Source organism: Arachis hypogaea, chromosome 13 (assembly GCF_003086295.3).
Source record: "Arachis hypogaea cultivar Tifrunner chromosome 13, arahy.Tifrunner.gnm2.J5K5, whole genome shotgun sequence".
Taxonomy (NCBI): Eukaryota; Viridiplantae; Streptophyta; class Magnoliopsida; order Fabales; family Fabaceae; genus Arachis; species Arachis hypogaea.
Genome location: NC_092048.1, coordinates 16,018,628 through 16,046,510, shown reverse-complemented (window position 1 = coordinate 16,046,510; position 27,883 = coordinate 16,018,628). Strand labels below are relative to the sequence as shown.

Here is a 27,883-nt window from a genome sequence, read left to right as displayed (position 1 = left end):
TAATAGATGTATATATTTCATAAAATATATTTTTTAACTTTTCTTGTCACAAAAATTAATTCCACAATTTTGGAAGTGATATGAGAGTGGCATTTTTAGATCTAATAAGTGGAGTAGTTAAGGCCTGTAGCAGCAGTGACTTTTATTGGGTACAAGACAAATAGCCGAGACTTATAATTATTAAATACGTTTTTAAATATATAAAAAAAATGAGATATTGGTATTTTCTAATTAGTAATTAGTTGGCGTAATATATATAGTCAATATTCTCAGGCTTATTATTTTGTCCCCTTTTGTAGACTTATCCCTCCTTTTCCTTTGGAACTAACACTGATAAATCTTTCTTAGCTTCTGCCCTTCCTTTACAAACTAATTTTCATAATGTAAATCTATCTATAATAATATACTGCAATATATGTGAAAAGAAAAGTGTATTTTCAGAAATATGATCCTCCAATTTCACAAAAGAGAAATATTAAGAAACTATCAAAATTTATTATTTTTTGTCATTACTTAGTCATTAATTTAATTTTTTAAATTTAATTTCTTTAATTTAATAATTCAATAATATATTTTATCTCATACTTTTAAACATTAATGGATAACTGATGGCCAAAAACAATAAATTCTGATGGTCTTCTAATATTTCTTTTTACAAAATTAATCAATTTTCGATCATATTTTGGAAAAAAAAAATTTTTGAATATATTTTGTATTGGTATTTGATTCTTGTAAAGATCTCTATGTTTGTGTTTTGTCTTTGTATCTATGAATGTGTATATAGAAATGCAGAGAAAATTTGACTTGTTGGTAAGTTCGTAGGGACACTGCCCCATTTGCTTTGGTCACTTGGACCCTTTTCTCTCCTTTACTTGCCTTTTCTTGGGGTCTCTCCATTATTTATTAGATTCTTCATGATTTTTTTTCTTTTCGTTTTTGGCTATGTAGGTTTCAATTTTATCTACTTCATTCACATCCCTATTATATTATTAGAGGGACTAGCTAGCTTGTGTTTTGGAACTTCTGGCTAACAAAAATAAATAAATTCAAATACGTACATATATAATAAATAGTATTTGATCTCAACTACTTTAACTTCTCATAATTTTACACATTAATTAATGAACATATCAAGATCAAGATGGAGTTGCAAAAGTTTATGTTCTGCACACACAAGCTGCCTCACATTTTTCATTATTAATTTAGATTCATAATATATACACTCAGAATTGTCATGGACATGCTTCTTTTTTCTGAAAAAAATTGTATATAAGTGAAAAATAAAAGGTTTACTTTTAGCAATTTTGGATGTGAATTTAGTATTAACTTTAATATATTATTCATTATTTTAAAAATATATACTATGCCAAAACTTTAGAAGAACTAGGATTAGCATTCAAACTTTAAAATAAAAAATTACCAAGGTGATCTCTTAAAACTTTTGAAAGGTTAATCTCATAGGAAAATGATTTTCTTTTTTATTTATGAAAGTGAGATGAATATTATATTTCAGTATTATAATTTTTTTGTGTTTTTTAAAATTATGAAAAAAACTAATATCGAAAGATTCGATTTTTGTATCTTAAAAATTTAAAGATCTTATTTCAGTATTTCAAATTAAACAGTATCATATTTAAAATAAACATCTTAACAGTTTATAATTTAAAAAAATATCACCATCGTCAATCCAATATAAAAATAAAAAATGCAAAAAAAAAAAAAATCAAATTTGTAATTAATTTTTTTAAGAAATTAAAGGAAAGAAGAAAGAAGATGAGAAGAAAGAGTTAACTAACTACCTCGTGATTAATCAAAATGAAAATTTAAAAAAAAAAATATGCCACTAGCACTTGAATTTAGCTTTTGTCTGAAGTACGGGAGAAAGAGCCTGTGCTATCCTTTTCTGCTTTTCAATCTGTGACACAACAAAGAAAATGACCAAACATACATTACAAAGGTTTATTTAATGTCTATACTCACTACTGCTTTTCAAAGGGTGCGTAACTAAATATATATCATTTCTTTCATTTCTTAATTATTATTATTATTATAATAAATAGCTGAGTACCTTTATTAGCTTATACCAAACATGAAAGGTTTTCCAATAATAATAATAATGTATTTATTTGACATATGGACTACTAATAAATTTATCTCAACTTATTTATATATCTATTCCAATTAGTAATTCTCAAATTAAGCAATGATATGTTAATTTGTTCTTCTAAATGAATAATTTTTAAAACAAAAAAAAATATATTTAAATTAAGAAAAGTATCCATATATGTATCATTGCTTAATTCATTTTAGAATTGTTTAAATAAATTTAAGGATTATTAAAGAACTTGAATCTAACCCATCTTTTTTTATAGCGCCAAAGTTAGTCAAAAGCCTCTCTTCACAAATAGATAGTGCTAATTGATTGCTACATATCTTTGCCAAATTCAACACGACCAAATAATCCAAATTAATGTGAAACTGTCTCTTGTACCTAAATATATCAACATTCTTTTAGAGGCCACTACTGAATTTGTTGGAAATAATAATGGAAAATAAAATAATTTGATTAATATATAGTATTATAACTATTAATATAACTTGTATATGTGTTGGAGATTTCCAAGCAAAGGATATGGTCCAAGCCATATTACTTCTAGGAACTGTTTGTATATTCCAACATTTCTTGCATCCAATAATGTCTACACAAATAGGTAAAAACCTATCATTTTCCCTACGAATTCCTAGGGTTGCTTGTTCCTTTTTTTTTATTTCCACAATGGCCAATAATGCACTATAATTTTTAGCATAATAATACTAATATTTAAAAGTTAGTGTAAATTGAACACTTAATATAATAATTTAATAGTTTTTTTTTAATTATTTTTGAGCGGTTAAGTAAATGTTACACTAAAGTTTAAAAATAATGAAATGGGTGTCTGTGTGAATATGATAATTTGGATAATATTTAAAAAAAAAATTAGTTTCTCCAATAGAAGTAGCTTTCTAAAAATCTCTTAAGCATATCTTTTTAAACTCTAAAGATTGCAAACAATTAATTATATTAATATCTTAAAATTTTAAAATGAGACCAATTATATTCCATAAATTTAATAATTTACTAAAAATATGTTTCATTAAAGATTTTTTAGGAGAATTAATTATTTCTCTAATTTTTAAGGTCCAGTTTGGATAAACAACTTAATTAGATTACTTTTGAAGAAATAGTTTAAACAATAAATGTTTATATTAAAAGTAGCTTATAAATAAGTTATTTTATATTTGGTTTTTTAGTTCTAAAAGTATTTATTTTGAGAGAAAAGTGATAAAAAACTTTTTATTACGAGAGAAATCATTTTTTTTAACTTCTCCTTAAGCACCAAAATAGCTTTTTAGAAAGTTACAATTTTGCTTTAAAAATTGTACCAAACATTAATACTACACATTTTTATAAGTTAAAAGTAAAAAAAAAGTCACTTATAAACCTATCAAAACGGGCTCTAAATCTTACAAGGTTAATGCATATATAATAAGGTCCCTGCAAATTCTCTTACTCCTTTCATACCCTTATAGTTGCAATAATATTAGAAAATCAGTAAAATTTATTATTTTTTATTATTAATTAGTTAATAATATTTAAAAATATAAATTAAAAATATAGTGTTAAATATTAGACTGACGATTAAAAATAATGACAAAAAATAATTTATACTTGTCCTTAAATTTTTTTAGATAATACTTAATTTGGTCCCTAAATTTATATGAGAGCCTCAATTTAATTTTTAAAATTTTAATTATTTTTATTTAGTCCTTAAATTTTATAAATGTGATTCATGTTAGTCCTTAAAATAACTTTTGATGCACAAATATTAAAGACTAAATTTAAAGATATGTTAATCCCTAAACAGATATAATTAAAATTTTAGAAACTAAATTAAAATTCACATACAAATTTAAAAACCAAATTAAATATTACCTCAAAATTATACACCTATTAGTTAGATTACACATGCATGTATTTATATAAATGAAACCACCACTGGCTTTGGAAGAAGAGAAACTGCTTGATTATTACTTCTCTTCTCATCCTTTCCTTCTGAATATTCTTTCCAAGATTATCATTGTTTGTTCAGATGAAATTATTATTAGTCTATGGTCTTTGTTTGAGTGAAACTTACTCCTTCAATTTTTAAACCCAATTAACATATGGATAGCATAGATACGGCTAGCAACTGATGAGTAGTCCAATTAAAAAAGTGTATGAGCTTAGTCTTTCGAATTTATTGCATGAGTCAGATTCATTTTTTTAACTTTAATTCAATTAAAATGGCTTTTTGAATAGTTAACTAATTTGTAATAAATTAATTAGTACTTAATCTGATGAAAAACATGCACTAAAAATATCATTTGATTTTATGCATGAATTTGAAAAAACCAAATTACATATTAAAAAATATTAGATGACAAATATTTTTTATAGAATAAAATATTATTTTAACCTCTAACATTTAAGTTAAATCATAATTTTGTCTCTACCATTTAAAATTTTTATTTTTTTAATATTTTATTTTATCACATATATTTTAGTTTTATAGTCAAAATTAATATTTTTTTTCAAAAAATCTCCTTTCTTTTATTCTCATCTTCTTTTAAATAAGATGACAATTACAACTGTCATGGTCATAATTGTAATTTTAGTGATTTGAAAATAAATTAACAGAATGAATAATAATAATAATAATAATAATAATAATAATAATAATAATAATAATAATAATAATAGAAAAAGTTTTATAGTTGTCTTACATTTGAATTAATATATACTAGTCATCTTCTCTTTTTCACTAAAAATATTGGTGCCATCGTTCTTTTAAATATTTATTATTCAAATCAACCTAGATGAATTCAAAAAATAAAATAAGAAAGAGAGAATATAAATATGATTATCAAACTTGAGAGGGGGCTAGCTAGGACACACAAGAACCTTTGAATAGGAATCTTTTTTTTAACTCTTTTCCCCACAAAAATTACTATGACCTACAGTTAGGTGAAATAATAAAAAGTAACAAAGAGGAACCACATAATAAAGAAACGCACACACACTCATGTGTCTCAGTGTCTCCAACTAGTGCTCCATCTTTTTATGCCTTTTTATGTTTCTTTATTTTCCTCCCTCTTTGTTTAATTCCCAAACCCTAAATCAAAGTTATGACTATGGTGGCAATATGTACCCTTCTCATGGGTATCTAATCTGAACCAATTCGATCGAATAAGATTATCAATTCGATTTGAAGCGGATAAAGTTTTCGTACAGATCGAGTAGAATGTGGGTTGAGTCTCAATCTTAGTCAATCAACCTACACTTTATATATGTATATGTTATATATATTTATATAAAAATATGTTTTAAGTAGATGTTGAACTAAAGACCTCTTACTAAATGCAAAAGATTCTTAGCTACTAAAAAAAATTATTAATTGATAATTTAATACATTTTTTTTTTACATAAAAATCAGTCATATTTTAAATTATCATCAAGTTATATAATAATATTACATCTTTTTAGTAATCTACGAGTAGAATTGGATACCCACAAATTAAAAACGGATAGAATTACGGTTAAAATATTCTTAACTCGTAGATAAAATAATATTAAATTTATATAAAAATTTTAACACATTGATAAAATTAGAATTAGATCTAAATCCTATAATATCTTACTAATTGCCAACCCTAGTTGTGACCAATCAATTATGAATTATCCACAACCCTGTTTTCATTGTTATCTCAATGCTAGTTAACATATGATAATGACCCATAAACTATAAGACATGGTTTTGATAACTAATATATATTTTTAAGACATATTATATAACTTCTTAATATATTATTATTATATTCTCCTAAAACTATTTTTAATTAGTTAATAATAATATAAATGTAAAGTTACATTTTATTTCCTTTTTCTAAAACTTTATTTATCATTTAAAAAAATTTAAAATATTAAAGACCATAATATAACATTAGTTAAAAAATTTAAATAATAAAATGTTTTTAAAACATAATATTTTAAATATATTGATTTATTTTTTAATTAAAATTTAATATTTAAAATATTAAATACCATTAAACTGATTAAAGCATTAATTAAAATTTCAAATGATAAAATGTTTCCAAAACTTATATTTATTTTATTTTTATTTTTATTTAAAAGTTCATAATATTTTAAAACCTCAAAGAGAAGTAGGGACGATTAATCAGATTTTTGAATCCATCATGAGAACCTCTCTCCTCTCCGTAGGGTCAGCACTTCTATATCCAAAAATATATAATTAGTGAGGTAATTAATTAAGCATATTCAAAGCTTCATTATTAGTTAAGTTTTTAATGATAAAAAAAGATAAATTAAAGAAGCATCACAAGGTTCACAACCACCCATGAAACTTAATTAAGCATCATTGTTAACCAAAAAGATACTTTTATGTGTTAATTTAAACCAAAAAGTAGGGACAATGACTGGAATAATGTCAGCCAACCATAGCCATATATAGGCCCGAATTAAAAATTTACACAAGGACCAGGAAAATAATAAATATATTAATTATATCTTAATTTAATTTTGATTATCTTGGATTTGATAAAGAAAATGTGAGTGGTTTGTTCTGTTCTATAAAGATATCAAAGATCAAGAACAGAGAATATGTAATATGTACAAGTGAAACAAAAAAGTAGGTCATTGAGGTATCAAGTTTCAATTTCTGAATGCTATTATATATATATAATTATATTATAAATTTATAATATATAATATAACCTATGCTATGAATCTTTCACTAACAAGGTAGATTTGTAGGTGCTTGATACACATATTAGATTGCAGCTTCTTCAATGCACACATTGGAACATAAGGAGTTGCATTTTGTCCTCTCAAATTAAGGAAGAGCAAAGCTACTAATTATGGAAATTACATAAATGCCTTGTGGGGGGAACAAGCCATGCTTTTTAGTGAGATATACTGAATTGAACCCATTTTGGCCCCTTAAATTTTTGATCGGCTTCAATTTCGACCCCCAAATTTATAATTACCCAATTAATACCTTCAAATATTGGATTGTGTCCTACACTTGTCCCGTAGTTATCTACGTTAACGGAGATCTGATGTAGCAGGTTAAGTTGACAGAGTGTGTATTTACGTGGCACCCAGTTTGGTAGAATGAATGTGTGATGAGTGAATGATGTGGCAAAAGTTGAATGAACTCAATTTGTAACCCTCTTTTCTCAATATATTCGAGACTTTGATGAAGAAATTGAGTTCATTCAACTTTTACCACATCATTCACTCATCACACATCCATTCTAGCAAGTTGGGTGTCACGTGGATACACACTTTGTCAACTTAACGTGCTACATCAGATCTCTGTTAACAGAGATAGCTACATGGGTAAACTTGGGACACAATCTAATATTTGAGGGTGTTAATTGGATAACTATAAATTTAGGGGTCGAAATTAAGTTTGGTCAAAAATTTCGGAGCCAAAATAGATTTCAACTCGAGATATACTGTTAGCTAGTTATCCACTTTATGTAGAAGATATTTTAATAAGAAAAAGAAACACACTATGCAAAAAAATTGAAAAAGAGAATTAAAAAAAAAAAACCTTTAATATCAATTCAATTTGGCAAGGAAAAGTGTCTAGTATTAAAAAATAAGTTAAAAAGCATAATATGTTACAAACAAATAAAATAGAAAAAGTATTAGAATAGGTTTATAACCTCATGAACGTTTTTATTGGACACTTTCATTTGTGTTATCTTTTATTGTACATGAATATAAATATGAGGTTTCTTCATTTACCCCTGCTCATACCATATTACTATTTTCTTTGCAATTTATTGCAAAGGCTTTATTGAAATGGGTGTTTGAAAACTGGATCTTTTTTAACAACTCACGCATAAATAGGAAGAATTAGCATATTCTTATGAATTCCATTACTCAGTCAGAAAACGATGTAATACTAATTTTATGCATTTTTCACGTTTATAACATTAACATTTTAACGTATCTCGAGATTTTTGGTTCTGTACTCATTATCTCTGTTACTAAAAATAAAATTATAAAATTTAAAATGTCAAAACGGACAATAATATCCTCAAACATATGTATTTCCCTATTATGATTCAAATCTTTCATTATTAAATACAATAGACAATTTTATATATCTATCTACCTTTATTTGTCGCGAATTCTTTTTCGTGTGAGAGAGAAAAGTGTATCTCAAAATGGTATGAGAAAAGAGGTGTTTTATCTTGTTATGGTTACAACAAATTAATGTCTCTGATTTATTTTATTTTTTAAACAAACAATCACAAATTAGACGATTCGATTTGTGTTTTTGAAAATAAAAAAATTTTTAATGTTAAAATTGGACTGTCCGATTTTTATTTTTAAAAATAAAAAATATATAAATCGGATCCTCCGATTTATAGTTTATTTTTTTCTTTAAACAAATCAGACCCTCCGATTTGTAGTTTATTTTTTTTAAACAAATTGGACCCTCCGATTTGTAGTTTATTTTTTTTTAAACAAATCGAACCCTCCGATTTGAATAAATACCAATAAAAAAACACCATATCAAAGAAAAACACTTAATCTTCCAATAACAATATATTACACATATATTTAATCAATATAAAAAAAATTAGCCTTTATTTGTTGTCTCCTTTCTTTATTTTTCTTCCAAGAAAAAGAAAAAAGTTAAGAACTTCAGCTAATAAAAGAAAAATTGAGAATTTTGTGTTGGATTTTTTTTTCTTTTGTGAGGTTCAAATCCAACTTTTTGAGTGTGTCTCTTTGTTTCTATTATGCCACAACCCTAATTAGATTTTGGGATCTTTTGAGAGAGAGAGTGTAGCCACCAAGTGAGAGAGAAGAGGGAAAGCATAATTTCCGTTTTTATGCAAAATAGTAAATTTCAAATGGCAATTTTTCATTCATTCACCGTTGAATCGGCTTGAAATTTGAACTGCATGTTCAACTCATCTTGTTCTTCATTTTGGGCGGTGGAGATGTTGATTAGAGGTTTACAATGGGAAAAATTGGCTTCGCAAGAGAGAAAATATGTTTTTCATTTTTACACAGAGCAGCATTATTTGAACAGCAGTTTCTCATTCTTTCACCGTTAGATTGATGTCTCACATCTTGTTCTTCATTTTGAACGGTGGAGATTTTAACTAAACGTCTGCAGAGGAAAAAATAGGCTTCGAACAACAACTCTATTTTTGGGTATTTTTCATCTTTTTACTTCTTATTTATAAGCTTTGGTGCTTTGATATTTTGGCTGGTTATATGCACGTTTTTGTGCTTTATTTGAGATTTTCTTGTACCTTATTTGATTATAGTGGAGCTATTTTATTGATTTGGACAACTTATAGTTTTTACCTCTCATATTGAGAGAATTTTTCACGTTAAAATCTCGGTGTGTTCTTATTATTGCTTTACTTGCTATATTTGCTATATTTGCTTGTTATAATTGCTATCATGTTGTGTTGTGAGTGTTTCTATATTATTCTTATATTAGACATTTGTGTCGTTTCCGCTACTAGACTCTTTATTTTGCTTTGTATTTGTTCTTGATAATAAGATAAAAGAGTTGTCCTAAAATAATGCAAAACAAAAACTAAAATCATACATTATTTACACATTTGTACACCTCCAATTTCGTAATAAAAAATTAATTCAAGAAAACCCTATAAACTAACAATAGAGTATAGGAAATAAGATTCAAACCTACGACATACAATATTCAATAACTTATTGCTAGAAAATCTTCTTATGAATTGACACAAAACCATCTTATTATCTATGACAACACAAAAAGATTGTGTTTCATATCCTTTTGTCTTCTCTTGATTTTATTTCATGTTGAGAGCTATTTGGTTACCCCTAAAAAATAAATAAAATAGAATGAGTATATATATATGATCTTAGTCTAACTACAACTTCGGTACACATAAACATAGTGTTCTATATATCTATCCATTTTCGAGATTTTGGTCCCAATAAAAAAAAAAAAGAAAAACTCATGAAAAGTTATTGAATTAATAGTATACACATACACAACGTACACATTGAATAATTTTTTCCCCTTCAGATTTTACATAAATATCATGGAACAAATTAAAATAATGAAGCTTTTTGTTTGGTATATTATATTCAAATTTTAACATAAATTTAATTTTAATACACTTTTAGTGTAAAATTATTTTACATATACATCCAATCATATAATACCATATTAATAAAAATAATTATTTTTTATATTAATTGTGTAAATAATCATCTAAAAAAAATTGTAATTATACGTATGTAAGTCTAACATATAAAAATTAAACTCTTTTAACATATAGAAAGAGCAAAATATTATTATAGAATGTGGAAAAATAATGTGCAATTTGGAGCATTTCTAGATTCAACTGTCCTATTATGATTCCTAAAGAGATTCGTATAAGAATAAGACTTAACTTCTTTTTTTTTTTTTGTTAATTTAATTATGTTTTTTGTATTTCCATTATTGCTCTTTCCCACCACTGTTGTGGTCCTTTGATTGTTACTCTTGGAGATGTAGTTGACCCTCCTTGATCTATATAAAACCCAACTCACCTAAAATTTCAAGTTTGACTTCTGAATAAATTTCTACTTAGATATATAGATGATTTCATTTTCCGTTAAATTGCATAAAATCTCAAGGATGTAGACTAATAAAGTGTTATTTGATTGAAAAGACACTTCCATCAAGCTGGCAAAATTAATTTGTTTTTTATCTTTTACTTTTATTGCATGACCTTATTTAGCGCATAGTTAACTTTTTTTTTTAAATTAATCACGTAGTTAAATAATTAAAAAAAAAAAGAATTCTTTTGGGTGAGAAAGTGCCCTTGTACATTCCAACAACAAAACATTGTAATTATGGGTTTTATATTAAGGCGGGAATAAAACAGAAATGAAGTTTGGCTTTAATATTAACTATTTTTTAAAATAAATATTAGGATTTCTATTTAGATAAATATTTAAGATATTGAAAAAATTAACCTTTTTAGCTAATGTTAACAAACTTTTATTTTAAATTACTTTTTTATTCTAAATTTTAAACCTTAAATATTAAATTTTAAATTCTAATTCTAAACTTTAAACTCCAAAAAAAAATTAAAGATAAGAAAATGATTATACAATAATAAAATTGACTAATATTAAATAATTAAAAGTCAATTTTCCTGTACTTATTTTTTTAATGCATTTTTATGGTAAAATCTCTGTTATTACAACAATTATGAATTTACAATCATTAATCATTATTAGTGATTGATATAAAACAAGGAACCAACGAGCATAATGATTTTCATAATGGATTTTGTTAACGTAACAGCAAATTCAAAGAGTCCAAAAAATCAGCTTGCATGCATAATAATTCGAAGATTTAATTAAATGTTTAAATTGTTCATCATCCAAATGCTGCATCTTCAGACAAGGTGCAATCCTCATCATTTTCCCACCTCACTCAACCATCATGTCAAATTGAAATTATCATCACCCTTTCCACAACATCTAATTATTTCTTCAAATTAATTAAACAATATATATACCTTGAACCAATTATATTAATGGGGAAAAATAATTTTTTTTCATTAATGTATGATATTTGATACTCAAAATAATGACCATATATAAATAAAATAATTTTATTATATTTTCCAAATAAAAGTGTTGTGGGCATGATAAAGTTACACTAATATAAGAAAAGATTGCTAATATAAGAAAAGATTGCTTAATTGATCCAAATGATTTGACATTTGTTTGCTTAAATACGGCATTATATGTTTAATTATGTGAATGAAAACAAAGAATAGCGCCAAGAAAGATTTATTGGCAATAAGTTGACTTGGCTAAGAAAAAAGGTGTAACTTTGTTAAAATATAGTAATATTATTAGTTATAATAAAATTATATAAACTTTTTTATTAATAATAATCTAAAAATTGGATTATAATTAACTAACTACCATAAAAGATTTTATATCAAATTTTATAAAATTAAATATTACTTAAGGTATTATACCTTGTAAGTTATTTTATATATTTTAAATAAATATTGCGTTGATTTAATTTTTTATATTAAGAATATACCAGATTATTTATTAATAAATCCAACGATATATTAAACTAACATGAAATTATGTATATATCATATATGTAGCATATAAATTTGTACCAAACTAAATTATGGAAGCTTGCAAGAATTATAATTTATAAAAATGAAAAAGGCAATCTAAATCCAAGAGCTAGACCCAAAATCACACTAATATAACTAAATTATAATATTTATATAAAATAAGTTAAGAATAAAATCATACATAATAATTTTATTGATATGTACTCTAAAAATATATATTTAGATTATCACTTAAAAAATATTATGAAAATATATAAATTTTAAAATTTTAATATATTTAATAATAATAATAATAATAATAATAATCTTAATATATATTTTTAAAACACTTTTTTAAATATGTACATAACAATGTAAGCCTGCTAAAATTCTATTGGTTATGAATAATTCTTCCTTTTCATCAACTTCCAAGTCTTATTTTCCCCCAATGAAATTCCAAAGGTTTCTGATGGTGTTGCCATTATGGTAATTAAAGTTGAAAAGGAAGGGCAATGATTGTATGACGTCAGCAAGACAGCAACCTCCACTTTAGCTGAATGGCCATCACTGCCTCCCTGTTTAGACCACACAACACTAATAATACACTAAACAAGAAACAATTAAAAAAAAAATTTAATGTATTAACAGTAATTACTAAATGTTTTTTTTCTCCATTAAGAATTATTGAAGAAAATAATTTTCCATGTAACCATAACTATTTGACAATTTTGATAGATAAATTATTTTATTGGTTCTATCTAAATTAAAAGAGGAATTGGAGGTAGGCACAGAAGAAGATAAGAAAATATAATTAACAGAGAAAATAATAATGTCATTTTAAATTTTTATATTTTTTGAAAGTTTATCTATCTTATATTTAAAAAATACATGTTAAAATTATAAATTAAAAAAATTATTAAAAATATAAAAATTTAAATTTAATATATTTATTTTTATTAATTAAAAGAAAAAATTTAAAATTATCCTAAAAATATATTAATTAAATTCTTTTTTATTGTATCTTATATGAATTCATAAAAAAATAATATTATCAAAATAGAAATAATATTATCATCTTTCTTAATAAAGAATGACGCTATCAATTTAATAATAGTATTAACATTTTTCTAATGGTTATTCCTTATCTTATTTTAGTTTAGTTAATATGTGTTTTTATGTGTTTTAAAACACGTATTAAAATTAAATTAATGTATTTATTATTTATATATTAAATAAAAATTTAAATCTTTTTAATAATATAATTTATTTTTTATATACTAATAATGTAAAAAAATTTTACACATATATTTAATTGTAGATTATTACATTATTAAAAATATTAATTTTTAAATTTAAAATTAACATATCATTTACACATATAAATTTTATTAAATAATTATATAAATTTATTTATAATTTATACTATTAATATATGAAAATTAAAGTATTTATAATAAAAAAAATCTATCATGTTAGTTAAACCTATTTTATTTTCATCCATAATTTAATTGAAAAACTTTTAGGACTAATAATTTTTAATATTTTTGGTCATTATTTGAATAGCACAAATAATAAATTATTTTTAACAAATAAAATTTATTAATTTATGTATTTAAGTTTTAAAAAATATAGATATAAATTATATTATTTATATGTATAAATTTTAATAAATATAAATATAAATTATATAATTTTTTTAAAAATACTATTTATATATCAAAATCAACTATTAAAATCAACCACACATATATTTATACATATATTTTATATTGTAATTAATTTTGGTGACTGATTTTGATGTACACATAATATAATCAATATCTTTTATATGTAAACTTTTTATAAATACAAGTACAAATTATTATTAATAAAATAATAATAAAAATAACAAAAAATATTAAAAATTATCAAAATTTATTATTTTTTAATCATTTATTAGTCATTACTATTTAAAAACATAAAATAAAATATATTATTTAATCACTAAACTAAAGAAATTAAATTAAAAAATTAAATAATTATAAAAAATAATAAATTTTAATATTTCTAACAATTTTTTAAAATAATAATATTTACTAACTAGGCTGCAAGCTGCATTACTTAATTTAATTAGTAGATAGAGCGCGTAGAGGCAATGAGGCTACAAGGAATTCTCTACAGTGTCTGAAAACCCATTTTCAGCTTCTTCTCTTCTCACAACCCGACAAAACTCTTCTCTTTCTCTTTCTCTCTCTGCTTCAGTGGCTGTAGCTCGTAATTTTCCGTCAAAAACCTCACCTTTTTCGATTCCCTTTTTTCCTCTCATTCATTCTCCCTTCCCCAATCGTCTTCCATTTATTTCCCATTTCACAGAACCACACACACACACCAAAACGACCCTTTCAAACTTCAAACAAAAACACTAACACCCCCTCTTTTTCCATTCTCCACAACACTGACAAAGATGGTATCTCTATACAAGCTTGAATCTCGTGGGATTGTATAGCCCACAACATAAAGCTCTCAACTTTCTTCTCTCTGCAACTTTCCTTCCTCCTTCTTTTCTCTCTCAAGCTTCCTCTGCCGGAGGATGGCATGCCGGCGCCGGGAACTGATCGTAGTGAACTTGGATCCAGAGAGGAAGCTAAGTGGAGGCTTGAGGACCAAACAAGCAGGGAGAGGATCCTGCCGTGGAAGCTAGTCTTCGCTTCAAGAACTTGCAGGAAGAAGAAGAAAAAGAAGAAGAAGAGAAGAATGCAACTTGCTTGGTTTTGACCCCTTTTCTCTACTTTCTCTGTTGCTGAATGCTAAGTGTTTCAACGCTGTTTCGGAAGATTAAAAACCGAAACTTTAAGCCTTTTTGTGGAGCCCCTTTTTGAGTTCAAGCAGAAAACAGAAATGGGGTTTTTGTTGAAAGAAGCTTTGAAGACTCTCTGTGCTCGGAACCAGTGGTCTTATGCGGTGTTTTGGAAGATCGGATGTAATAATTCCAAGTAGGTTTCCCCAAAACTAAAGAATTGATTTCAAATTTTGTGTTTTTCTATGTTTTGTTTTTTGGCTAATGACTTTTTTTTTATTTTTTTTTATTTTTGGTGTTTTATGTTTTTAATGTATGTACTTTATTGGGAACCAAACGGTGGGATCGCATCCTAAATTCGTATATTTAGATTCTGTTTCCGGGGTAGGTTCGTTTTCATGATAAAAATCCACATGTTAGTTCCTGTTTTGGAACTTTATGTGTGTGCCCTTTGTTGCTTCTGTTTTGCTATCAAGAATCTTACTTATTTCTTTTTGTGTTTTTAAATTTACATTTTTTAAAATATAGAAAAAAATAAACAAAATATAAAGTTTGTTGTGTATTGCTTTGCCAGGCGCACTATCTATTGATTCAGTACTTGATTCTTCCTTCTTTGGTGTTGTTTTGGTCTTTGTTTTCTTGTTCCATTAAATGAAAAAGCTGAACTCCATCCATGCTTCTTCAGAAGCTAATCTTCTGATCTATCCATGTCATGTTAATAACTTATGTGATGCAGTGTTATTAGGTTCTCTTTTGTTTTTAATTGAATTATAATTGTGATTATCATGCTAATACGTTCCCTAAATTTCATGAGCTTAAAGTATCCAAAGCAAAACAGGAGAAGGAAAACAAAGGTTTTTTCAGATCAAAATCTTAAATTTTATGTCTGCACCATAGAAATAATTATAAAATGGACATACAAAATTTGAGATTTTCCTTTTTGTTTTTTTTTTACCTTAAGCTGTTATGGTGTGACCTTTAGTTGATTTAAGCCAATCTGAACACATTAATTCTAATGTGGTTTTTTAATAAAATAAGATAAAAGGAGAGGAATGAAAGGAACTCCCTCTTTTTAATATTGCATCTTACTTCCTTTAAAACCTTCCGTTTTTGACTGAAACATGTAACTAATTGTTGCTTATCTGCAAAGTCATAAATTGCTTTCACACCATCTATATGCTTTGGTTGTTGACTTTGGAATGTTTCTGTTTTAGTTAAATTAAGTAATAAGTAATTAACTGTAGTTTGACTTTGCAGGCTGTTAATCTGGGAAGATTGCTACTACGAACCCTTGCCGTCTCCTTTTCCGGCAAGCGTTGCCGGGGAGGGAAGCTGGTTTTCTTCGGAGTCTCAGTTGTCGCAGCTAGGAATTCAGGACGAGGACAGAGTCTGTTCTTTGATTAACAAAATGATGGTGAATAATTCAGTCAATATAGCTGGTGAAGGGTTAGTGCTTTCTCTTATTGCCATTTAAAAGTTCATTGATGTCCTAACTCTTAACTCTTGTTGTTTTAGTTGTCGTTCCGATGTTGAGTGCTGCTTTTTTCTGTTGCCAGGATAATTGGACGGGCAGCGTTTACGGGAAACTACCAGTGGATTCTATTGAACAATTTTACAAGAAATGCATATCCACCTGAGGTATGTGGATGATCTGCATCAATTAATAGAGTAATAGAGTTTCTGTAGAAAGGAAATTGAGCTTTGTATAAGCTTAACTATTATGAAAAGTTGTGTGATAGGGTTCATATATTGCATTGGTAATGGTTGGAATTGATAAACTTATGAATGAAGTTTGTGTGTTCATTTTAGGTGTATACTGAGGTTCATCACCAATTTTTAGCTGGAATACAGGTTTGTGATTTAGATTATGCCTCACATTTCGCTGTAAACTTATTTTATTTATTTATTTATTTGTTATAATTACTAATTCTTGATAATGCATTCTTTTCTGTCTCTTTCTCTGTTCAGACAATAGTGGTTATTCCTGTGCTTCCGCATGGTGTTGTACAACTTGGTTCTTTTTTACCGGTAAGCCCTTTCCTTTTTATATTTTAATTTTAATGAGATTGGTACAATGTCTCAGATTATTTCTTGCCATAGAATGAGATCATGGTGAGAAAGCACAGAATTTTTACTCACTATCTTTTACACATGTCGAGTAATAAGATTGCATTATAATTCACTCTATCTTGATCTCAATTGCACGAGTCATGGGTGATTTCATTTGTTGATTCATTAAACGCAATTTGAGTTTTTAGTGAATTTAAAGTATAAGAAGCTTGATGCTTACTCAACCTACAATATCTGGTTTGTCATTGTGTCTAGTCGGTCTATCTTTTCTTCGACTAATCCAGCCATACTTGTTACTGCAGATAATGGAAAATATTGGATTTGTGAATGATGTGAAGAGCTTGATCTTACAATTGGGATGTGTTCCTGGTGCCCTTTTATCTGATGATTACTCAGCAAAACTTTCTACCATAAGTCTTGGAAAACCTGCTAATGTCGGTATACCTGTGTCTGTTGATCCACCAGTTGTTACCCCAAACTGCCCTCCTTTTATAGCCGGTGGCTCGAACCAAGCAAGTAATTCATCTCATGTTCCAAAGTCTATTGTTCAACACATAAATAATTATGACGGTTTGATAGTGACGCCTCAAAGCCGTAACATAAACCAGATATCATCCAAATACCATAATGAACCTTGTAAACCTAATGACCACTCAATAACCGAAACAAACGTCAGTGGCCAACAAGAGAGTATGGTTGTGAAGGCTGAAGCTGAATTGATGCCATCAAATTTCAGTTCATGTATGCAAAAGCAATCTGGTTCTTATAATACAAGATCTGCATACAATGATTTAGCCAGTTTCCGCCAACCAAGTCTCGGTGATTGCAGCCTTAAATACATGGAACAGCAAATCTTATCTGGAGTTGGGAGACAAAGTCATGTTAGTCCTAATATGAACACATCAAGCACCTTAAATATGGCTCAACTGAAAACAAATAGCAGCCGTATTCTCGGATGTGTCCACAGTTCTCCAAATTCTTCAGTTCTTGGAGGAGTCCCAACATCTGGTGGCATGACTAATCTTATGAGGACAGAAAATGTTGGCGTTGGACTTAAAAATGATAGATCAACTAGAGCTGGCATGCATTCTGTGTCTAATTTGACCAATCAATCAGTAACCACTCACATGCCTTCAGAAGATTCTGATCAGAAGAATCATACTGTTGATTTAAAGCGTGCTTATGATGCTCTGGCTTCGTTGGATCAAGGGCTAGATGATGTGATGCTTCAGGACTTTAAAATCCCATCTCTTCATCTTGAGGAGCATGTATCCATGAACGATCACATCTCGGGGTTTGTTGGTGATTGTCTCATTAAGGATGCTGCTAGTCAACATATGATGGGAAATGCTAAACATGAAGAAGCTTGCACTCAACCTCCATCGAGTGACGACCTCTTTGATGTTTTAGGTGCAGATTTTAAAATGAAACTGCTGAATGGAAACTGGAATACGTTGCTTGCTGATGAACCAGGTGCCGGTGCTGAAAACTTGGATAACAAGCCAACATATATGAATATGCATGGAGCTCCAAGTAGATCGATAAGCGAAACAATATCAAGCAGTGGTATCATCTCTGCCACCTGCACTGACAACCTCTTAGATGCTGTGATCTCAAGGGCTCAATCTGCTTCTGCCGGGAAACAGAATTCCGATGATATGTCATGCAGGACAACAGTGACAAGGACTAGTACCTCCTCAACTCCTCCCTCCCCGGCCTGTAAACAAGTTCTGTTTGATGTTCCCAAGACGGGGGACAAGATAGGTTCAGCCGAAACCAGTTCTGCTAAGAACACTTCCATTTATGGATCTCAACTTAGTTCCTGGATTGAGAATGGGAGCAGTGTGAAGTGTGAGAACAGCGTTTCGACTGGATACTCTAAGAAGCCAGATGAAGGTAAATCAAACCGTAAAAGGCTCAAGCCTGGAGAGAACCCCCGCCCTCGACCCAAAGATCGCCAAATGATTCAGGATCGTGTGAAAGAGTTACGTGAAATTGTGCCAAATGGAGCAAAAGTATATAGCTTTTCTCATGTTCTCTTATATCTCAATCCAAAATTTCTTATTTAAGTTTGTATACTAATGCTTAGATTTTCTCTTTAATTTCTTGCAATAACAGTGTAGCATAGATTCACTATTGGAAAGGACTATCAAGCACATGCTTTTCTTGCAAAGTGTAACGAAGCATGCCGACAAGCTGAAACAAACTGGGGAGTCTAAGGTATAGACATCATCTGCTCTTTTCGCAGCACAAGTTGAATTTTATAGAAATAGTTATGATAAAGAAAATATTTTAAATTTAATTGGCAATGTGTTATATATCCAGATTATTAGTAAGGAAGGTGGATTGCTTTTGAGAGATAATTTCGAGGGAGGAGCGACGTGGGCGTATGAGGTTGGTTCACAGTCAATGGTTTGCCCTATCATAGTCGAGGATCTGAGTCCCCCGCGTCAGATGCTAGTTGAGGTAGTTATCAATGCTTTTATAATCTTATGAAATTCTTTTGGCCATAAAATATTTGTGCCACCTTTTAAACCTGTTTGCTTTGATTACTTTCAGATGCTTTGCGAGGAGCGCGGTTTCTTTCTCGAAATAGCCGACTTAATCCGAGGACTAGGCTTAACCATCTTAAAGGGTGTCATGGAAACTCGCAATGACAAGATTTGGGCGCGCTTTGCTGTTGAGGTAATACTCCAGAAAATGAAATAACTAATAATCATAAGGGTGTGTTTGGTTAGGATATAGACTATACAAGTGAGAGTTACAATTTCAACAATGAATGAACTTTATACATAAAATAACATGGGGAGCTCATTCAGGAAATTGTATACACCATGCTTGCCCCTAACCAAACATGCCCCAAGTATAATAAACTGTTCATACATATCATAACGTCCATTTTTACTTTCTCAGGCAAATAGGGATGTAACAAGGATGGAAATATTCATGTCGCTGGTTCGTCTTTTGGAGCAAACAGTGAAGGGAAATGCATCTTCATCGAATGCAGTCGACAACATGATGGCTTATCATTCTTTTCCACAAGCTACCCAGATACCAGCGACCGGTATGCCTACTAGTTTGCAATGAGCCACCTGCAACTTGATTGTTTTCTTGGAACGGATGTGTGTTGAGAGCAAGTTTTAAAGCACTTGCAATGACCGATATCAAATCTAGTCCGAGAGTTCGGCAGGCGATCCTAACTTGGTCTAACTGCAACCTTCTTGAGCCTTTTTCGATTTGACCGGCCTCATTCTGGAGGAGGAGGATGTGTCTAGTTAAGTTAATATGCAATCAATCCAACTTTGAATAATTTATATGAATGTTTCCTCCTCTCATATGACTTGCCTCCAATTTTTTTCCTGTTCGAGTTGTGAAATGCGCGTCGCAGCTGTTCTGATGATGTATAGATGTTGTAGGATTTGGAAATGGGGGTCAAGCTATGCTCTTTGTATTCCCTCTTTTTTCTCCATTTTTCCCCCTTGGAGTGGTGTGATCTTGCCTTTGTCAAACTTAAACCGTTATGAATTTCAGCTTTGTGTGGTTTGTAATGTAAATGTGGAATTTGTTTTAAATCGGATTGAGTAGACAATTCTTGGCGTCTCCTGTTGCTAAAGTTTGCTAGTGACAAAAAAAAGCACATTTTCTTAGTTTGAAGTTTACTTGCCATCAAGAACTTTTGCCTAGCCCTGTTTGACCTTATGAGTGAGGTATTTTTTCTTCCTATTGAATTAACTTTGTTCAACATGATGTAAAGATAATAACTGAAAACTGTTGCATAATTTAACATGTTGGATTAAATTGTTTAATATTTTAATATAATAAGTTCATATTCTAGCTATTAGTTTTATGCGACAAAATATCAACTTGAGAGTCGAAAGTTTATATTACGGACAAAAAAAAGCTTTTAATTTGTTAATGTTGTTTAAAAAACAAGTGGGTTTACCAATTGAGTTTACCATGCAACTTTGGTATTACCGAATAATCAAAAATCAAAATTCAAAGAGTAGATTTTGTCTGTGAAGGGTAATGCTATTGTCGAATTGAAACAGAGAAGTAGTCAGGCAGAAAAGGCATGAAGCATACGTTACTTGTTTAGCAAGTCAGGTTTACGGTTAGAATAGGATTAGTTATTAGAGGTAATTAAGGTAGTTAAGACAGTTAGGCCTGTAACAAACTCAGTTAGTTACTGCTGCCAAGCACCTTTAAATGGTGACTCGTGTACTGGAATCAAGTTAAGCAATACAGGAATATTCATAATACAAAGCGGTCTAACTAGGTATCTATGACTATCATAATTCATCTTTTAATTAGTCATTAATTATTTTTAGATATTATGTCTCAAATCTTCACTCATATATTTAAAATTTAAAATTACATCTCCTCAAAATATTTAAATTTAAATTTAAATCTAACGAAACAAAAAGAACAAATTGAAATTAAACTCTAACCAAATTAAAATTAAAATAATTTATCAAAATTAATTTTTTTTGTTCTAATTAATAAGAGTAATTAACACAATTATTTTTGGATGAGTTTCGGATGTATTAAGAAATTATTTAGTATGCAATTTTATAATTTTGGATATATTATAAAATCATTTTTATTAAAAAAAATATACATATGGATTTGAACGAATTTTGGATGTGTACTAAGTATTTTTTGTATTATCTTATTATTTTAAATGTATTAAAAAATTATTTATATTAATAAAAATATAAGTACAAATTTAAATAAATTTTGGATGTATACCAAAAATATTTTATGTATTATCTTATTATTTTAGATGTGTTATAAATATATGTAAAATAATAAAAAAAAAACTACCACAAAATAATCATGCGAGAAAAAGAAAAAAAAAATAATGTTCAAACACAAGCATATGGAACTAAAACATAATTGGATACAAAAAGGAAGATGTGATATTTTTTAGTTGATAAGTTAATTTTGTTATTTGTTATTTTGGATTTAGGGTTGGCAATGGATAGGGTAGGGTACCCTACCTGCGGATTGAAAATTTTATTAAAACTTTACCCTATCTTATCCGCGAGTTGAGAATCTCTAACTCTAACTCTAACTCTATCCGCATCCTAAAATTCTAAATTTTATCCTACCCTACCCTACCCGCAGAAATATCAATTTTTTTAAAGTAAATATAAAATTCATTCATTCCAAATTTCATACATACTAGTAAAATAAAAAATAAAAAAACTAATGCTTTAAATTATTAAATTAACTAATTAGTTTAGTGATTATTCATTTATTATAAGTCATTACACGAGAGATGTTGTGAGTTTAACTTTCACCTCTTTTATTATATACCTAATTTTTATAAAAATATGTATTATATATGGGTGCGGATAAGATAGGATAGGGTACACTCTAAATCCGTACCCCACCCTATCCACAGACATATCCGAGACATATCCGAACTACCCTACCCGCAGACATATTCTTCGTCACAGCTCTTCCGTCAACATCTTCGCGGTTTGCCGCTCTTCTGTCAACAAGTATCAAGTTCATGTTGAAATAGGTTCGAAACATGGATAAAAACCATGATGAATAACGTGATTTTCAATGTGGAGTTGGTGACAGTTAGCATAGGTTGAAACTAGAGAAAAAAAAAAAAAAAAAAACAAGTGATGGGTACGTAGCATACTCAAGTACTACAATCCTTGCATGAGTTTTTGCTGCAGTTTGGAATCCTAAAAATTCTGCATTGTTCAAAAACCCTGTGATCTGAAACAAATATAAAAATTTGAAATGAATGATTTTTGTATTAAAAAAACATACTGGTAATGATGATGGAAACAAAAAAAATTCAGATACGGTATGGCCAAATTAAAAAAAGTAACTACTTTTTTGAATGAAGAGAAAAAAAAAATATAACAATTTAAAAAAAAAAGTTACATATATTCTATGATGCACGGACACTGACACAGACACGGGACACGACACAACACGGGACACGCCGACATACGAATTTTAAAATCTTACATGACACGGAGACACACATATATATAAAATATAAAGTATTTTTTAGATAAATTGTAATGATATTTTGATATTTTATTGATATTAAAATATAAATTAAAATTTTTAATTATTTTTAATGTCTTATTTTAATTATATCAAGTATTTAAAATATTTTTTGTTTTAATAAATAATAATATATACTATATATAAATTTATTTTAAGAATATGTTAAGAATAAGACTGGACACGCGGACAAGTGATGATATTTAGGTGTGTCCAGGCGTGTCCGGAGAAGAATTTTTTATTTTTTATTAAGACACAGTTGGACACAACAGACACGCGTTTCGGACAAGTGTCGGTGAGTGTCGTGTCCAAAATATGTCCGACACACGGACACGATAACTCAGTGAAGTGTCCGTGCTTCGTAGTATATTCTATCTTTCTACAAATATAAAATATAAATCTATTTACAAAATATTATAATTAATAAATTAAATTCAAAGGTATCAATCGATAACAGTTAAATGATTAGATCGTATTTTATTAGAATTTAGAAGAAAGAAAATAGGTTAGGTTTTTTTTTTTTTTGAAAATTCACCGCTGTTTTCTCGTGTGAAGTTGATAGTAGACTATGATGCACGGACATTGATATGGACACGAGATACGATACGACATAAAATACGTTGACACACGAATTTAAAATTTTTTTTACCAAAGATAGGATTGAGACTCAAACATGCGACCTCTAGATGAGTATGTGGAGACTATGCCATTTGAGCTATAGCTCATTGGCGCGAATTTTAAAATCTTATAAAACACGTGGACACGTATATATATAAAATATAAAGTATGTTTTAGATAAATCATAATGATATTTTGATATTTTATTGATATTAAAATATAAATTAATTTTTTAATTATTTTTAATGTCTTATATTAATTATATCAAGTATTTAAAATATTTTTTATTTAATAAATAATAATATATACTATATCTAAATTTAATTCAAGAATATGTGTTAAGAATAAGAATGGACACATTGATACGTGATGGTATTTAGGTGTGTCCAAGCGTGTCTAGAGAAAATTTTTTTATTTTTTACTGAGACATGGTTGGACACAGCAGACACGCGTGTCAATGAGTGTCGTGTCCAAAATGTGTCTGACATTCGAACACGATGTTGGGAAAAACTCAACAAAGGTTCAAAATAAGAACCTGTCTAACAGCAGAAGCACCAGAAATAATTTTCCCACAACCTGTGCGATTAAATAGGCAATACCAAAGATACTCCAAGCAGCAAATATAATGGCAGAAATTAAATAATCAGACACCAGAATTTTAACGTGGAAAAACTTCCAAAAGAGGGATAAAAAATTCACGGGACCTAGTCCAATAAAATCTTTCACTATCAGAATAATGGGTACACAAACAGTCTTCCTAATGACACTAGGGCATCTCAACACTCAACAAAATACATCATGAAAACTGATGGAATCAACATAAACCCTCTACAAAGTGAGTATTTCAAATCAGGGAAAAGAGAAGGCAATACAACTAGCAAGTTATATCCTAATGTTTATCTCTACACTAGGAATAACATACTAAAATTTTATAAGAAATGGAGCAAGTTTACCGGTTCAATCGGATCAAAATAGCTTTGCTCTTTTCCCCCAATTTTCTCTTCTCTTCGACGCCGCACTGTTCCTTTTTTTTCTTTTGTTTTGTAAATGAGAGAGCAAGCCTCTCGTTCTCTCTCCCTCCGTGGCTTATACGCCACTTTCTTTCATTCTTTATTTTATTTTATTTTTTTTTGTTTTAAAAGTTGTGGGTCCCACTTGGTTGGAGACCCACCAACAAATCTCCTCCTCACCAACTCAAGTGGGGATAGGCTGCTCCAGCAAATCCGCCTTCTCTTTGCAGGAATCAAACTTCACTGCAGGTAAACTTTTAGTCATCATATCTGAACCATTATCATCAGTATGGATCTTCTCAAGTGCATATGACTTCATCTCAAACGCTTGACGTATCCAATGATACCTCACCTCTATGTGCTTCGATCGGGAATGAAACGTCAGATTCTTGCTGAGATGGATAACACTCTGACTGTCACAGAATAGCACAAACTTCTCTTGATTGATGCCTAACTCTTGTAGAAATTTCTTCATCCACAAGAGTTCCTTTGAAGCTTCAACAACAACAATATATTCTGCCTCTGTAGTAGACAAAGCAACACATTTCTGAAGTTGAGATTGCCACGACACAGCTCCCCTCTGCAAAAGTCATCATATAACCAGAAGTAGACTTCCTTGAATCAAGATCCCTAGCCATATCCGCATCTGTGTAACCATCCAACATAGATTGGCCACTTCCAAAGCATAAACAAACTCTGGAAGTACCATTAAGATATCTGAGAATCCACTTTACTGCTTGCCAGTGTTCCTTGCCAGGATTAGAGAGAAACTGACTAACAACTCCAACAGCATGAGTAATATCTGGCCTGGTGCAAACCATAGCATACATCAAACTGCCAACTGCAGATGTTTCTGCTTTCTTTTTCTCACTTGTAGGACATTGCTGCGAACTCAGCTTGAAATGACTAGCAAGTGGAGTACTAACATGTTTGGAATTACTCATGCTAAACCTCTCTAAAACCTTCTCAATGTACTTCTGCTGTGACAACCACAGTTTCCCATTCTTCCTGTCACGAGTGATACTCATGCCAAGGATTTTCTTTGCAGGACCCAAATCCTTCATAGCAAAGGATCTGTTCAAGTCTTTCTTAAGACTTTCAATCTTCTTAGTGTCATGACCAACAATCAACATGTCATCAACATAAAGCAAGAGAATTATAAAATCACCATCAGAGAATTTCTTAACATACACATAATGATTAGAAGAAGTCTTACTATACCCATGACCTTCCATGAAGGAATCAAACTTCGTGTACTGCCTTGGAGCTTGCTTCAGCCCATATAAGCTCTTCTTCAACTTGCATACAAGATGCTCCTTTCCTTTAACCTCGAAACCCTCTGGTTGCTCCATGTAAATTTCTTTATCTATGTCACCGTGAAGGAATGTAGTCTTCACATCAAGCTGCTCAACCTCTAAATTCAAGTTAGCCGCCAATCCAAGCACAACTCGAATAGAGGACATCTTCACAACTGGAGAGAAAATCTCCTCAAAATCAATACCTTTCTTTTGCTCAAAACCTTTCACAACTAATCGAGCTTTGTACCTTGGTCGTGAGACATTTTCATCCGCTTTTAATTTGAACACCCATTTATTCTTGAATGCTCTCTTATCCTTCGGCAACTTCACCAATTCAAAAGTATGATTCTCATGCAAGGATTTCATTTTTTCTTGCATGACCTTCAACCAATCTTCCTTATGCTCATCAGACATACCCTCCTGGTAGCTCTCTGGCTCTCCAGTCTCAGTGTTCATCACATACTCATGAGGAGAGTATTTCTGAGAAGGATGACGCTCTCTAGTAGATCTTCTCAATTCAGGCTCAACTGGTGGTTCAGGTGGAACTTCAACATCTGACACCTCAAGTTGAGGTGTAGGTTCATCATGCAAATCATCACTATCATTATCAACTTGTACATCTCCCCTATCATTGGGAGGTATAGTGGAAGGACTAGGTTCATCATCAGCAGAACGTCTAACAGTTACTGTTGGCTTATCTGTCTTCTCAAGATCTTCAATAGTTTGGTCTTCAAGAAAAATCACATCTCGGATTCTAATTATCTTCTTGCTCACCGGATCCCATAATCTGTAACCAAAGTCTTCGTGACCATAACCCATGAAGATACACTGCTTTAACTTTCCATCAAGTTTGGACCTTTCATCTCTTGGAATGTGAACAAAAGCCCTGTAGCCAAACACTCGCAAGTGACTATAGGAGACATCTTTTCCTCTCCAAATTTTCTCTAGAACATCACTATTTAGTGGAACTAAAGAAGAAAGGTTGATCAGATGTACTGCAGTCCTCATCGCTTCACCCCAAAAGTATTTAGGCAACTTTGTATGAGAGAGCATACACCTGACTCTATCATTGATAGTGCGATTCATTCTCTCTGCAACTCCATTATGTTGAGGAGTCTTAGGAACCATCTTCTCAAGCTTGATTCCATGTCCTTTACAATACTCTTCAAATAGACCCATGTATTCACCACCATTATCTGCTCGAACACATTTCAATTTCCTTCCTGTTTCTCTTTCAACACTTGCATGAAAGTGTTTGAAGATTCCGAGCACCTGGTCTTTAGATTTCAAAACAAAAGCCCACACTTTTCGAGAATAATCATCAATAAAAGTAACAAAATATGATGCACCACCTAGTGTCTTAGCATCCATAGTGCAAACATCAGTGTGAATTAAATCTAGAACATGTGATCTCCTATGAGGTCCAGAATTATGAAATGATACTCTAGCATGCTTTCCAACAAAACAATGAGTGCAAGTATTTAAAGTTGTACCTTTCACTGGAAGTGAGTGCTTCTTGGCCAAGACACTTAGTCCTTTCTCGCTCAAGTGACCAAGACGTATATGCCACAAATCAGAAGAGGAATCATCAGCTACATTCACATATTCTTTGCACAACTTTGCTTGCAACCGGTAGAGAGTAGTGAGACTATTGTCTTCTCTAGCAACAATGAGAGCCCCTTTGGTAATCTTACATTTTTCACTACCAAAGGAAGTGCAATACCCCTCTTGATCCAATGCCTTCACTGAAATAAGATTGAACCGCATATCTGGCGCATGCCTAACATTCTTCAACTGCAACTTGCATCCCATGTTGGTTTCAAGCCACATATCACCCATACCAATGATATCACACACTCTTTTATCTCTCAATT

At 29.5% G+C, this 27,883-nt stretch overlaps 1 protein-coding gene across 1 annotated transcript; it reads left to right on the top strand.

The window, feature by feature from the left end:
* The first annotated feature begins 14,294 nt into the window (after positions 1–14,294).
* On the top strand, positions 14,295–20,636 carry LOC112737459 (transcription factor LHW). The gene is made up of 10 exons (XM_025787371.3): positions 14,295–15,173; positions 16,235–16,423; positions 16,534–16,615; positions 16,787–16,828; positions 16,946–17,005; positions 17,350–19,062; positions 19,166–19,267; positions 19,373–19,513; positions 19,607–19,732; positions 19,961–20,636. The coding sequence occupies exons 1-10, from the start codon at positions 15,079–15,081 to the stop codon at positions 20,132–20,134; spliced, it is 2,724 nt and encodes a 907-aa protein (XP_025643156.1). The 5' UTR covers positions 14,295–15,078; the 3' UTR covers positions 20,135–20,636.
* The last annotated feature ends 7,247 nt before the right edge of the window (positions 20,637–27,883 follow it).

Bases quoted from the DNA above. Each gene is read 5' to 3' on its own strand.
- LOC112737459 (XM_025787371.3), top strand. From the start codon at position 15,079: ATGGGGTTTTTGTTGAAAGAAGCTTTGAAGACTCTCTGTGCTCGGAAC. The intron at 15,174-16,234 runs GTAGGTTTCCCC...TTGACTTTGCAG, and splicing joins ATCGGATGTAATAATTCCAA to GCTGTTAATCTGGGAAGATT. The intron at 19,733-19,960 runs GTAATACTCCAG...TTACTTTCTCAG, and splicing joins GGGCGCGCTTTGCTGTTGAG to GCAAATAGGGATGTAACAAG.